This window comes from Gracilinanus agilis, chromosome 1, assembly GCF_016433145.1.
Source record: "Gracilinanus agilis isolate LMUSP501 chromosome 1, AgileGrace, whole genome shotgun sequence".
NCBI lineage: Eukaryota > Metazoa > Chordata > Mammalia > Didelphimorphia > Didelphidae > Gracilinanus > Gracilinanus agilis.
Genome location: NC_058130.1, coordinates 767100327 through 767116571, shown reverse-complemented (window position 1 = coordinate 767116571; position 16245 = coordinate 767100327). Strand labels below are relative to the sequence as shown.

General features: G+C 38.2%; 1 protein-coding gene across 1 annotated transcript in view; it reads right to left on the bottom strand.

Moving 5' to 3' along the window:
• Window positions 1-8085, bottom strand: part of BICDL1 (BICD family like cargo adaptor 1) — a 90656-nt gene extending 82571 nt beyond the window's left edge. Inside the window, exon 1 of the mRNA XM_044685449.1 lies at window positions 8011-8085. Within this exon, the coding sequence (XP_044541384.1) occupies window positions 8011-8085 (75 nt within the window). The remainder of the gene's footprint in view (window positions 1-8010) is intronic.
• Window positions 8086-16245: the final 8160 nt, after the last annotated feature.

Genomic DNA, 16245 nt, shown 5'->3' with positions numbered 1-16245 from the left:
GGGGGTGGAGGTAGTTTGGGGAGGAGGGGGAGGGAGGAAGGGGCCCCCCGGTCTCGCGTCGTTGCACGCGCCCCGCTTCCGCTCCTACAGCCCTTCCTCCCCCTTCCTCCCCCCCTGCGCTGCCCCCTGGTCGCCTTTACACCGGCGTGAGCCGGGCCGGTCCCGGGAGCTCTCCCCCGCCCGCCTCGCGCCCGGCGGCACGCGCGCCCAGCTTCCCCTCCCTCCCCTCCCTCCCTCCCTCCCCTTCCCCGCCCCCGGGCTCGGCTGCTAGGTGCGCGCAGAGGAGGAGGAGGTGGTGGAGGAGGAGGGAAGAGAGCAGAGAGGAGGGAGGGAAGGAAGGAGGGAGGAGGTGGAAGGAGAGAAGGAGGAGGAGCCGCAGCCGCGCCGGGTGCCGGGGTACTCGGGGTTCAGCTTCCTCTCTGCTGCTGCTTCTGCAGAGGCTTTGGCCGCAGCCCACCCCCCGGCAGGACCTCAAGGGCCGGGCTGCGCTCTGCTCTTGCTGCTGGCGTAGCTGCTCGCGGCGGCCCTCCCGTGCGGCAGCCCCTTTCCATGGCCCTCAGCTGGCCAGTCCCAGCGTTGGCGTAGGCTACACTGGCCTGGGCTGTGGCACATGGTGCGGCGCGGACGCCTGGCACTCGTTCTCCTCTCAATCTCCGTCCTCCCCTTTCAGTCCCGCTCTCAGGAATGTCTCTCCCTCCCTCTCAGTACCAGCTAGGCCCAGTACTGCCCCGACGGCCCCACCCCGGCGCCAGCCCAGCACGCAGCCCGGCCCACCCCGTCCTTCCGGCCGCGCCCCTAGGCGTCTGACACGCGCGGCACGGCACGGCACGGCACGGTTTGAGGCCACCTGTTCCCCAGGGCCACTTCCATTTGCCTCAGTCTCCTGGGGTCTCTGCTACTGGGCCTGGACCTTTGCCCCTGACCCATCGGCCCACAGCTTAACCCTTTCCCCGCCTTTCGCTTAAGCCTCCTCCCTTCTCACGTTCCCCGGGGGCTTCAAACTATTAGGTCCTGAGTTCTAAAAAGAAATGGGATCCACGGTGCGTGTGTGTGCGTGTGTGTGTGTGTGTGTGTGTGTGTGTGTGTGTGTGTGTGTGTTGAGAATGAGGGACGGTAGTGCTTGCCACTAAATCTCAAAAGTCTGAAGAGGAATAGGTGACGGAGAAAGCTGCTGCGCCTGGGCACCTCTGGGAGCTAAAGAGCGAGGACTAGGACTTCGTGCCATAGACTGGAGGAGGGATGCGTGATGTAGAAGGAATACATGAAGGATCCCACTCACCTTTTGTCCTTGGATGACACATAAATGTTTACGACTGTGAGCCCCGAAGAGAAACAGCCAAGAGAGGAAGAATATTTGTGGAGAGGAGTTGAGGTTATCATAACAGCTCATATCACCCTTTCCCCTCTCCTCACACTAAAAAAAAAAAAAAAAAAAAAAAAAAGTAGAACTTTTTCTACAACCTCCCTTATGCTTATTTTACACATTTTAAAGATGAGGAAAAGGAGGTTCAGAAAAGCCTGTCCATAGTCACCCAGCTAATAAGGTTCATAACTGGAGGCCGAAACCAAAGTATCCCGAGGTAATGTGGGCAGAGTGGAGAGAGAACAGGATTCGAAGTCAGAAGATCTCAGATTCAAATCCTGCCTCTGATACTTAGGTGGGGAAGGAGATGAGGACCTGGTCTGATGGGGAAGGTATTTGTTTTAAGTTAGAGTACCTGTGGTCAAATCCTACTTCCAGATTCTACGGATTTCACCTCGGGCAAGTCACTTAACCTCCCTGGGGCTCCGTTTTCTAATCTATAAATTGAGGTAGTTAGACTAGATGGCTTCAAACATCCTTCTAGGTCTCTACTTGTGATCTTTTGAAGTGTCTTAGTTTATTGTATGGCCCAGCTAGGAAGATAAGTGGATAGAAAACCGGCTTAGCAGTCAGAAAGAGTTCAAATTCGGCCTCAGACACTAGCTGTGTTACCCTGGGCAAGTCATTTAACCCTGTTGGCTTCAGTTTTTTTCATTTGTGAAATGAATAGGAGAAGGGAATGGCAAGCCACTCCAGTATCTTTGCTAAGAAAACTCCAAATGGTATCATGATGAGTCAGACAGGACTGAAAAACAACTAACACACACAAGTGGATTGCATAGAGTATTTGACTGCCGGGAATCAGAAAGACATGGTTTCTGATCTCTCTTCTAGTTACTAGAAGCTTGATTGTAGGCATGTCACAACTTCTTTGAACCTCTCATCTCTCTGTAAAATGGATAAACAACAGCAAGTTGGAGATAGCTGGTGATATAGTAGGTAGAGTGTTACCCCTAGAGTCAGAAAGACCTGAGTTCAAATTTTGCCTCAAACATTTACTTGCTGTGTGACCCTGGGCAAGTCACTTACTCTTGGTTTGCCTCAGTTCCCTCAAAGGTAAAATGGAGACAATAATAGCACCTACCTCCCAGGGTTTTTATATAATTTTGCAAGTGAGATAGCACGGGGGGGGGGGGGAGCCCCTAGCATAATGTTTGGCACATAATAAACATATAAATGATTGTTCTTTTCCCTCTTGCTTCCTCACCTGCAGAATCTAACTCATTGTATAGTTGGTGAAGTGAGAGAACATATGTAAAGTGCTTTGCAAACCCTAAAGCATGACATAATGGTTACTATTATTACTTGCTTGATATGCAGGAAATTATTTTGCTCTATGCCTCAGTTTCCTCCTCTGTAAAATGAAAAAAAACCCAACAAACCAAGAAGTTGGATTAGGTGATTTCCAAATATCCCTTCCAACTCTTTAAGTTCCATGATAGTTCAAATCCAAATCTATTTCTACTACATCATGTTTCTTTCACTATTTCAAGGATTTTTGATAGATACTCCTTTCACCAATACAACCCTTTTATGATATGGGAGATGGTACCAGAGTTGCCACAGCTTGGAAAAATTTGTCACCCAGGGGTCAATATTTTGGCTATTAGTCTCTCTAAACTTAGCTTGGCTGGTCATGGAAGATGAACATACTCTATCATGGGCTATATTCTGTCATGTTGAGGGGAAAAATTCCTCTATGTTTGTGGGATTGCCCAAAGAGGAATAATAGGGAACTTAATAATGATTAGACTTTAAGTATTAGAGACCGAAACAAATGGAAGCCCAAAAGGTGGCATATAGAAAAGTCTCCTGAAGGTCAGATACTGGATTGAATGGCATATTAGATTCAGGTCAAGTCGGTTCAATTCAACAAGCATTTTAAAAAATCTTTCAATATTTTATTTCTTCCAAATTACACTTTTAAACAATATTTAACATTAGTTAAAATTTTTTTTTAGATTCAAATTCTCTCCTTCCCTTTTCTCCCCCTCCCCTTGCTGAGATGGTAAACAATTTGATATAGGTTATACATATGATATCATGCAAAAAATATTTCCATATTGTTCATATTGTGGAAAAAGACAAATATCAATAGCTGTGTGACCCTGGACAAGTCACTTAACCCCAGTGGCCTAGTCTTTTCTGTTCTTCTGCCTTGGAACCAATACTTAGTATGCCTTCTAAGACAGAAGGTAAGGATTAAAACAAAAGAAGACACATGTCAAAAACAAAAGCAAAAAACAACCCATGAAGAAAATGAAGTGAAAAATAATATGCTTTGATCATACTCTATCAGTTTTTTTTTCTGGAGGTGGATAGAATTTCTTATTAGTTTTTCACCACAGATCTTTAAGAATTGTCTTGAATTATTGTACTCCTGAGAATAGTTAGATCATTCACAGTTGATCACTGTACGATATTTTTGTTGTTGTATATAATGTTCTTCTGGTTTTGCTCACTTCATTCTCCATCTGTTGATGTAGCCCCTTTCAGCTTTTTCTAAAAATCATCCTGCTCATCATTTCTTTTTTTTTAATTTGTTCATTTCATTTATTTACTTATTACCAATTACATTATAACTAATTTTTACATAAGTTTTCCTAAGTTATATGATCAATCTTATCTCCCTCCCTCCCTCCCTCCCTTCCCTTCTCCCTTCTGGTGCTGGCAGACAATTAGATCTGGGTTATACACCCATCATTTCTTACAGCACAATAGTATTCTGTCAGGTCTTGCCTGACAAGGTCCAGGGGTCTTCAAAGGCAATAAGAAGGATGATGCAAAACACAATGAGATCAGGAGGACTGAGAAGCTGATGGTTTTCAAGGTGAGGTTTATTGAGTGTAGATTCTACTTTAAAGGGGCAGAAAAACAAGCTGGGGGTTTTGCACAAGCTTTTCACATACACAGTAAAAAGTAATGATTAATGGAGTGGGCTCAAGTGGTTACAATGCAGTCTGCATACCTCATTGAGCTTTAGATAAAGATTCTATCAAAGAATAAATCATCATGTGAAAGAACCTATACTTAGTGTTCCAAGGAATGCATACAGCAGTGATTTTGTATGGAACTTCTTGTGGGTGAGAGGGGGAGAGAAGAAAATGGGAGGCTTGAGGCTACATGTCTCAGGGTGAGAGGTGAGATTACATGACAAATATCAGCTGCTCAATGGCCTAGAGCTGTGCTCTATGAGTCTCAGGCTACATTTCCTCCCTTTTTATTTAAATCAGACAAACTCTGAATCTATACAGTGATGACGACAATCAATACACTTGATGTCATACGTGCCCTTATTATTCCTAGTTTTACCTTGATAACGCTGTGAACCATCATTACATATGGGGTAAAAACACAAGCCTTTACATAATGGGAGATACGAATAGTTTCTCTTCTCCCTCCCCCACTGAAAAAATTTCTCTGGGACACAGACCTAGTGGTAGTATTGCTGGATCAAAGGGTATGCACCATTTTATGGTCTTTTGGGCATAATTCCAAATTGTTCTCCATATTGGTTGGATCATTTCACAACTCCACCGACAGTACATTAGTGTCCCAACATTCCCACCAATATTTTTCATTTTCCTTTTCTGTCATATTAGCCAATCTGATAGCTGTGAGGTGGTACTTCAGAATTGTTTTAATTTGCATTTCTCTAATCAATAGTGATGTAGAGCATTTTTCATCTGATGGTAGGTAGCTTTAATTTCCTCTAAAAACTCTCTGTTCATATCCTTTGGCTATCTATCAATTGGGGAGTAATTCGCATTCTTATAAATTTGACTAAGTTCTCAATATATTTGAGAAATGAGGTCTTAATTAGAGACATTGTCTATAAAAAATTCCCCCCCCCCCCAACTCCCTGTTTCCATTCTAATGTTGGGTTGCATTGGTTTTGTTTGTGCAAAAACTTTAAATTTTAATATAATCAAAATTATCCATTTTACATCTCGTAATGTTCTCTATTCCTTGTTTGATCAAGAACAAGAACTGTGGTTTTAACAAAGGAACTTGCTTAATAAAGTCATCTGAGCATCAACAACAACAAAAAAAAGTTCTTCCCTTATCCATAGATCTGACAGGTAAACTATTTCATGCTTCATTAATTTGCTATAGAATCACCCTTTGTGTCTAAATCATGTACCCATTTTTACCTTATCTTGGTATATGGTATGAGATGGTATGAGATGGTGTGAGATATCTAGTTTCTGACATAATGCTTTCCAGTTTTCCAAACAGTTTTTTGTCAAAAAGTAATTTCTTGTTCATTTATCAAACACTAAATTACTGTGTGTTGTGTCCCTAATCTATTCCACTAATATACCACTCTATTTCTTAGCCAGTATCAGATTATTTTGATGATTGCTGATTTATAATACAGTTTGAGATCTGGTACTGCTATGCCACCTTCCTTTACTTTTTTTTAAATCATTAATTCCCTTGATATTTTTGGCCTTTTGTTCTTCTAGATGAATTTTGATATTTTTTCCAGCTCTCTCAAAAATTTTTTTTTTGTAGTTTGGTTAGTATGGCACTGAATAAGTAAATTAATTTAGGTAGAATTGTCATTTTTATTACATTAGTTTAGCCTACCCAGGAGCAATGGATATTTTTCCAATTGTTTAGTTCAGATTTTATTTATGTGAAGTGTTTTGTAATTGTGTTCAGATAACTACTGGGTTTGTCTTGGTTCCCAAATCTATAGTAATTTAAAATGGAATTTCTCTTTCTATCTCTTCCTGCTGGGCTTTGTTCGTGATGTATAAAAATGCTGATGATTTTATTTTATATTCTGAAACTTTTCTAATTATTTGTTAGTGATTTCAACTTGTTTTTAGTTGATTTTCTAGATTTCTGAAAGTATACATACCATCATTTTATCTGCAAATACTGATAGTTTAATTTCTTCATTGCCTATTCTAATTTCTTCATTTTCTTTTTTCTTCTATAACTAGCATTTCTAGCACAATATTGTATCATAGTAGTGATAATGGATGTCTTTGTTTCACTCCTGACCTTTTGAGATAGGCTTCTAGCTAGTCTCTTTTACAGATAATGCTTGCTGATGGTTTTAGATAGATACTACTTATTTTAAGGAAAGCTCCATTTATTTATTCCTTTGCTTTCCAGTGTTTTAAATTTTAAATAGGAATGGGTGTTGTATTTTCTCAAAGGCTTTTTCTGCATCTATTGAGATAATCATATGATTTCTGATGGATTTGTAATTGATATGGGCAACTATGCTAACAGTTTTAATACTGAATCAGCCCTGCATTCCTGGTGTAAGTCCTACCTAGTCATAAGTATATGATCCTTATGATATATAGTATATATGATATATGCTATAATCTCCTTGCTAGTATTTTATTTCAAAATGTTGCATCAATATTCATTAGGGAAATTGATCTTTCCCTTTTTTTTTTGCTCTTCCTGGTTTAGGTATTAGCATCATATTTAAGTCATAAAAAGAATTTTGTAGACTCCTTCTTTGTCTATTTTTTCAAATAGTTTATATAGAATTGGAATGAATTGTTTGCTTTAAAAAATATATATATATATTTTAAATCCTTACCTTCTGTCTTAGTATCAATTCAAAGGCAGAAGAGTGCCAAGGCTAGGCAATTGGGTTTAAGTGACTTTCCCAAAGTCACATAGCTAGTAAGTGTCTGAGGCCAGCTTTGAATCCTGATCTTCCCAGCTCCAGGCCTGGTGCTCTATCTACTGTGCTACCTAGCTATTGCTAGAATTCACTTGTGAATCCATCTGGCTTTGGGGATTTTTTTCCCTTAGGGAGTTCATTGAGAGCTTGTTCAATTTCTTTTTCTAAGATAGGATTATTTAAGTATTCTATTTCTTCTTCTGCTAATTATATTTTTTATAAATATTCATCCATTTCACTTAGATTGTCAGATTTATTGGCATATAATTGAGCAAAATAGCTCCTAATAATTGCTATAATTTCCCTTTCAATTGTTGGTGAATTTATCCTTTTCATTTTTGATGTTGGCAATTTGGTTTTATTCTTTCTTTTAAAAAAATCAGTGGTTTATTTTATTGTTTTTTTTCCTGTAAAATTGCTCTTAGTCTTATTTATTAGTTAAATGGTTTTCTTGCCTTCATTTGTACTCATCTCTCCTTTGATTTTTCAGGAATTTCAATTTGACATTTAATTGGGAGTTTAAAATTTTCTACAATTTACTCATTTATTTTTAAACTCTTACCTTGTCTTAGAATCAATACCGTGTTCCAAAGCAAAAGAGCTGTAAGGGCTAGGCAATGAGGGCTAAATGACTTGCCCAGGGTCACACTGCTAAGAAGTGTCTGAGACCAGGTTTGAACACAGGACCTCCCTTTCTAGACCTGGCTCTCAATCCACTGAGGCACCGAGCTGCCCTCTTAACAAGTATGTATTAAGGATTTACTATGTACCAGCTATGTAGAGGTATCTATCTTTCGGTGTGGTTGGTCGTTGTCCTTCGTACTCAAAGAGGAACAAAATGACACTATTATGTTGGGGGTCAATGCACAGTGTGTCCAACTGTGGCTGATCAGGGCAATATGAGCTCAGAAGATTCTACCATAGATTGGGCAAACACACACACACACATAAAAACGTTTGGGAGGGAGATATCTCTAAATTTGCGCACCTCACATTTCTCTGGATCTTCTGTAATTCTGCTTTGCTTATAGAGCACAGCACTCCTTTGATGCAGGCACACCATGCGGGACAATCCTGTGCCAGTGTCTTCTAAGTCTTACAACTGATATCATAGTTCTTCAAAGAGACCCTGGGAGTGTCCTTGTGTCATTTATTCTATCTCCTTGTGAGTACCTGCCTTGTGTAAATTCTTCATAAAAGAGTCTTTTAGGTGGATTATATTTGGTTTTTGAACAAGGTGGCCAGTCTATCAGAGTTATAGTCTCTAGAGCAGTGATGGAAAGCCTTTTAGAGATCCTGTTCTGTGCCCCTTCCCCCCACCCAGAGACTGCGTGCTGTGCCCAACCTCCCCACCAAGTGCCAGGTGCATCCTGCCCCCACAGGTGAGGGAGAAAGCACTCCCATGGGTTGTTGGGCAAACGGGTGGGTGAAATGAGGAATGTTTTCAGTAAGTATAGAGAGGGGGTGAGGAGTGGCCCTGAGTGCTCTACTCCCTTCTAGCTCTGCTGCCTGTGAGCTGCCCCACCTTACCCACTGTGCATTCTCATTGGGCTTCTAGGCAGAGAGGTGGGTAATGTGAAAAAATGTCATCAGGTGAGGTAGATAGAGGAAGGGGAGCAGCTCTGCTAAGTCCCTCTGCCTTTCTAGTAACAAATTCAGGGGTGGAGGGGTTGGGGGAGGGAGGGCAGCACAGTTGCCCACAGAGCACATCTGTGTGCCACCTTTGGCACATGTGCCATAGGTTTACCATCACTGCTCTAGAGCATAGTAGAGTTTGAATGGTTGGCAATTCAGCTGCTCAGAAAAGTACCTATCTTGCTGGGTGATCATAAGACTCTTCCTAAGACAATTCATTAGAAGTGATTTAGTTGTAAACAGGTTAAAAATGAATATTAATAAATGTTTAAATTTAAAAAAAAAAGAAGTGATTTAGTTTGCTGGCATGGCACTGGGATACTGTCCAGGCTTCATAGGCATACAATGAGGTCAGCCAATGGTTCTGTAGACCTTCTGTAGTCCTATACCTTTTCTCTTCCACACTTTCCTTCAGAACTTCCCAACCATTGAGATAGCTCGGGCAACATGTGCATCTACCTCATCATCTTTGTGGACATCCCTCGAAAGTATACTGCCAAGGTCAGTGAACTTAGCCACATCATTGAAAATTTCTCCATTTGCTGTAACCAATGGTTTCATGTATGGATGGTGTAGGGCTGGCTGGTGGAGAACTTCTGTTTCCTTGGTGATCATTGTCAGGTCAAAATTAGCACAAGCAGCAGAAAATCGATCCACACTCTCTTGCATCTCAGTTGTAGAGGTTACATTGAGGGAACAACTATGTGCCAGCAGAAAGTTATGAACCAACTTTCCCTCCACTTTATTCCTGGCTTGCAGCCTTTTCAAGTTAAATAACTTCCATCCATGTAGCATCTGGCCTTGATGCCTAGTTTTTGTCCTTATCGAAGACATCTGACAACATTGCCCAAAACGCCATGCTAAAAGCATTGGAAGAAAAAACACAGCCCTGTGTCACTCCACTGGTGACAGGGAAAGCAAGAGAGCATTGTCCATTATCCAGAACCTGTGCAAACATATCATCATAGAGCTGGTATACGATACTGATGAACTTCTCTGGGCAACCAAGTTTTGCCATGATCTTCCACAAACCTTCATGACTGACTGAAGCCTTTGATACTATTGAGATGGATAGATAATGCCATGGAAACAACAAACATGATCAGACTTTGAAAAATAGTGGAGGATAGAAGAACCTGGCATGCTATGATCCATGGGTCACAAAGAGTCAAACCGAGTGATTGAATGACAACAAATTTTGCAGATAGCATAAAATTATAGGGAATAGTTAACTCATTGAATGACAGAATCAGATTCCCAAAAGAGCCTTAAAGGCACTAGGCTAAGCTTTATATGATGAAATCCAATAGGAATAAATGCAAACTCTTGGATTATAGTTCAACAAATCAGTAACACAAGTGCTGGAGAGAAGAAGTGTCCTTGGAGAAGTCATTTTAGGAAAGAGTGCCGGGAACTCTCTTAAGCATTTTATAAACATTATCTCATTAGATGTTCACAATATCTCTGTGAAGAAAATATTATTATCCCTATTTTACAGTTGAGAAAACTGAGGCAGACAGATGTTAATGATTTGTCAAGGGGCACCCAATTAGTAAGTGTTTGGGACTGGGTTAAAACTTGGGTCTTCTTGATTCCAGGCCCAGTTTTCTAGAGATCCAATGTATTTAAAATGAGAGATTTAGGGTAGATGACCTCTAAAATTTCTTCCAGATATGCATCTATAATCCTGTGAATTGAATATGACTTTTTTTTTTATATCACTGCCTTCTCCACTGGTCATCCAGCTTGTTTGTTTGCTTATGGTGAGGTTACTAATATGGCATTTTCATACACTTCAAGCTATTAGGAAGTTTTTCCTTATACTGAGCCAAAATCTGCCTCCCTGCAACTTCTGTGCTTTGATTCACATTCCTCCCCCCTTCCCCACCTGTAGCAACATAAATATTAAAATATTTGAAGCCAACTTTCATGTCTCTTCTAACTCTTCTTTACTCCAGGTTAAACATCCCTAATCCCCTCCATTGTCTCCTTGTTTCCTAACCATTCTTGCTCTGGGAACCCTCTAGTTTTTCAATGTTCTTCTTCAGACATGGCATCCAGAATGGAGCATAATTTCTCTGTTCAACACTAGATTATTTATACTATTGTTGATGCAGCCAAAGAGCACCATTAATGACAATCACATTTTTCTATTGGCTTCCATTGAGCTTAAAGTCACCTAAGATCCCAAACGTTTTCATAAGCCACTGAAAATCCAACTGTCATTTCATCCAGGATTTGTTGTACCATAGTCCAAGAGTTTGTATTTATTCTTATTGGATTCCATCTTATAAAGCTTAACCCAGTGCCTCTCAGGCTCTTTGGGGAACTTGATCCTGTCATCCAATGAGTTAACTATTCCCAACTATTCCTTCCAGCTTCATGTTATCTACACTCCCAAAATATCTTATGAGATCATGGATCCATTTAAATAAGATTAGGATCAACATTTTTTGAATTTGATCTATCAATCATAAAGCATTTGTTAACAAACTGTGATAGTCTTTGTGCTAAGGACTGAGGACACGAAGACAGATGTGAAATGATGCCTGGCCTAAAGAAGCTTATGTTCTTTTAAATTTATTTATTTAATTGAATTTATTCCCAGGTATCTCAGTCCCTCCCATAGAAAATATCACCCAGCAAAATATGTATATAAATTGTCTTTCGTATTTCCATTTTTTACTTCATTTTCTGTAGGTGGATATTCACAAGTTATTCTTCAAATACCAATCCAAAGTTGTATATAATGTTCTCTTGGTTCTACTCATTTCACTCTTCATTATTCCACGATTAGATTTTTTTTAAATTTTTTAATTTAAATCTAAATTTTAGATTTTTCCAAGTTTAAAAAAAATAACTTGCTTATTGATTCTTATGGCACAGTAATATTCCATCACCATCATATACCACAATTTGTCCAGCCATTCCCCAACTGATTTCAATTTCCAGTTTTTTGTCACCACAAAGAGAGCTGCTATAAATATCTTGGAATATATAGGTTCTTTCCCTTTTCCCCTGAACTCCTTGAGAAACAAATGGGGCAATACTATTGTTGGGTCTGAGGATATAAACAATTTTATGACTTAATTCTGGATTGAGTTCCAAAACAGTTGGATCAGTTCCACCAACAGTGTATTGGTGTCCTCATTTTCCTACATTCCCCCCAGCATTTGTCATTTCCCCCTTCTATTGTTTTAGTCAATCTGATAAGAATGAGATGATATTTCAGAATTGTTTTGATTTGCATTTCTTTAATCAATTGTGCCCCAATGTGTTAGTCTCTGTGTACAATGTTCTCCTGGTTCTGTTCCTTTTATCAATCTGATAAGAATGAGATGATATTTCAGAATTATTTTGATTTGCATTTCTTTAATCAATTGTGCCCCAATGTGTTAGTCTCTGTGTACAATGTTCTCCTGGTTCTGTTCCTTTCACTCTGCATCAATTCCTGGAGGTCTTTCCAGTTCACATGGAATTCCTCCAGTTTATTATTCCTTTGAGCACAATAGTATTCCATTACCAGCAGATACAACAGTTTATTCAACCATTCCCCAATTGATGGACACCCCCTCATTTTCCAATTTTTTGCTACCACAAAGAGCACAGCTATAAATATTTTTGCACATGTATTTTTCCTTATTATCTCTTTGGAGTTCAAAACCAGCAGTGGTATGGCTGGATCAAAGGGCAGGCAATCTTTTAAAACCCTTTGCACATAATTTCAAATTGCCCTACAGAAAGTTTGAATTAATTCACAACTCTACCAGCTGTGTTTTAGTGTTCCAGTTTTGCCACATCCCCTCCAACATTTATCACTTTCCTTTGCTGCCATATTGGCCAATCTGCCAGGTGTAAGGTGGGACCTCAGAATTGTTTTTATTTGCATTTCTCTAATCAGGAGGGATTTAGAACACTTTTTCTTCTTCTTTAAAAAATCCATTTATTTATTTAATTAATCCCCATCAAACCATGTGATCAAGCAATTGTTTTTCTTCTGTGTTTCTGCTCCCACAGCTCTTCCTCTGAATGTGGGTAGTTTTCTTTCTCATAAGTCCCTCAGAATTGTCCTGAGTCATTGCATTGCTGCTAATATAGAAGTCCATTACATTCGATTGTGCCACAGTGTATCAGTCTCTGTGTACAACATTCTCCTGGTTCTACCCCTTTTGCTCTGCATCAATTCCTGGAGGTCTTTCCAGTTCACATGAAATTCCTCCAGTTTATTATTCCTTTCAGCACAATAGTATTCCATCACCAACAGATACCGCAATTTGTTCAACCATTCCCCAATCGAAGGGCATCCCCTCATTTTCCAATTTTTTGCCACCACAAAGAGTGTGGCTATAAATATTTTTGTACATTATTATCACTTTGGGGTACAAACCCAGCAGCAGTATGGCTGGATCAAAGGGCACTCAGTCTTTTAAAGCCCTTTGGGCATAATTCCAAATTGTGTTCCAGAATGGTTGGATCAATTCACAACTCCACCAGCAATGCATTAGTGTCCCCCTATTGCCACATCCCCTCCAACATTTATTACTTTCCTTTGCTGTCATATTAGCCAAACTGCTAGGTGTGAGGTGGTACCTCAGAGTTATTTTGATTTGCATTTCTCTAATTATAAGAGATTTAGAACACTTTCTCATGTGATTATTGATAGTTTTTATTTCTTCATCTGAGAACTGTCTATTTATATTCCTTGACCATTGTTGATTGGGGAATGGGTTGATTTTTTAAAAATTTGACTTAGTTCCTTATATATTTGGAAAATTAAACCTTTGTCAGAGAGTTTTGTTATAAAGATTTTTTTCCCAGTTTGTTGCTTTCTTTCTAATTTTTTATTTGTACAAAACCTTTTTGATTTTATGTAATCAAAGTCTTTCATTTCACATTTTGTAATGTCCTCTATCTCTTGCTTGGTCTTAAATGCCTTCCTTTCTCACAGATATGACAGGTATATTATTCTATGTTTACCTAATAGATATGAGACTTCTGAGAAACTGTCTATAAAATTTCTCCCTCAGTTTTCTGCTTTCCTTCTAATCTTAGCTACATTAGTTTTATTTGCACAGAAACTTTTAATTTAATATCATCATTATCCATTTTACAAATCATAGTGTTCTACATCTCATTTACTCAAATTCCTTTTCTATCAGAGTAGTGTGTTCTCTATTCTTCTAGTATGCTTATATCAGAAACTAATATGTTCCCTGTTGTTCTAATTTGCTTGTATCTCCTTTTATGACTAAGTAATATGTTTATTTTGATCTTATCTTAGTGAATTGTGTAATATATTGGTCTTTTTCTACTTTTTGCCAAACTACTTTCCAATTGTTTCATTAATTTTGATCAAATAATGCATTTTACCTCCCAAATTTGGATCTATATATTTGTCAAATATAAGGTTACTATAATCTTGTTCTGTTCCACTGATCGATCTTTCTATTTCTAGCCAGTACCAGATAGTTTTGGTAATTTCTACTTTAAAATAGTTTAAAATTTGGTACTTCTAGACCTCTTTCCTTTATGTTTTTTTTTTTGTTGTTGTTAATTCACTTGACATTCTTGATCTTTTGTTCTTGCAAATGAATTTTTAATTTTTTTAGCTCAATCAAATAATTTTTTTGGTAATTAAATTGGGATGGCATTGAATAAGTAGATTAGGTAGAACTATCATTTTAATTATATTGGCTCTGCCTGCCCATGAACAATTAATATTGCTTCAGTTACTTAAATTTGACTTTACTTGTGTAAAAAGTGTTTTATAATTATGTTCATGTAGTTCCTGGTTTTGCTTTGACAGATATACTCCCAGGCATTTTATTCTATTTGTGGTTATCTTAAGTGGAATATCTCTTTCTATCTCTTCTTGCAAAATTTCGTTAACAATATATAAAACAAGGGGTATCTGGGTAGCTCAGTGGATTGAGAGTCAGGCCTAGAGATGGGAGGTCCTAGGTTCAAATCTGGCCTCAGACGCTTCCCAGCTGTGTGACCCTGGGTAAGTCACTTGACCCCCATTGCCCACCCTTACCACTCTTCCACCAAGGAGCTAAAACACAGAAGTTAAGGGTTAAAAATATATATATATATATAAAACATTGATGATTTATGTGGCTTTATTTTGAATACTGATACTTTACTAAAATTATTGATAGCTTCAAATAACTTTTTTGTTAAATGTCCAGGATTTTCTACATATACTATCATACCATCTGCAGAAATAGTTTTATCACCTCTTTGACCATTCTGATTCCTTCTATTTCTTTTTTCTTATTGCTATGCTAGCATTTCTAATACTATATTAAATAATATTGATGATAATGGTCATCCTTGTTTCACTCCTGATCTTATTGGGAAGATTTTTAGCTTATTCTCATTACAAATAATACTTGCTGATGGTTTTAGGGATAGGCTTCTTATCATTTTATGATAAAATTCATTTATAGCTATGCTTTCCAATTTTTTTAAAACAGGAATTAATGTTGTATTTTGTCAAAAGCTTTTTCTGCATCTACTAATAAAATCATATGATATTTGTTGCTTTTGTTATTAACATAATCACTTATATTGATAGTTTTCCTTATATTAAACTATCCATGTATTCCCAGTATAAATCCTGTTTAGTCCTAATGTATAATCTTCATAATATATTGTATCTCCTAGCTAGTATTTTTTTTAGGATCTTTGTTCATTAATGAAACTGGTCTCTAATTTTCTTTCTTTGTTTTTGCACTACCTGGTTTAGGCATTAGTATTATATTTGTTTCATAAAAAGTTTTACCTATTATTTCAAATAATTATTAATATTGGAAGTAGTCAATCTTTAAATGTTTAGTAGAATTCACTTGTAAATCCATCTGGTCCTGATGCTTTTTTAAAAAAGGAAGTTCATTTATGACCTGTCTAATTTCTTTTTCTAAAATAGGTTTATTAAGATATTATATTTCTTCCTCTGATAGTCTATGCTGTTTTTACTTTTGTAGGTATTCTTCTGTTTCTACTTACATTGTTAAATTTGTTGTCATATAATTGAGTAAAATAACTCTTAATAATTGCTTTAATTTCTTCTTCACTGGTAGTGCATTTCATTCTTTTCATCGATGCTAGTGATTTGGTTTTCTTCTCTCCTTTTAAAAATCGTATTAACCAGTGGTTTACTTATTTTATGGATTCTTTTTTTTTAAACCCTTACCTTCCATCTTGGAGTCAATACTGAGTATTGGATCCAAGGTAGAAGAATGGTAAGGGTAGGCAATGGGGGTCAAGTGACTTGCCCAGGGTCACACAGCTGGGAAGTGTCTGAGGTCAGATTTGAACCTAGGACCTCCCATCTCTAGGCCTGGCTCTCAATCCACTGAGCTACTCAACTGCCCCCTATTTTATGGATTCTTTTAATAAAACCAACTCTTAGTTTTATTGATAAATTCAGTGGTTTTCTTACATTCAATTTTATTTATCTCATCTTTAATTTTTAGAATTTCCAATTTGGCATTTAGTTGGAGATTTTTAATTTGTTCTTTTTCTAGTTAAAAACTTCCCTTACATTCTGTCTTAGAGCTCTAAAACAGAAAAGTGGTAAGGG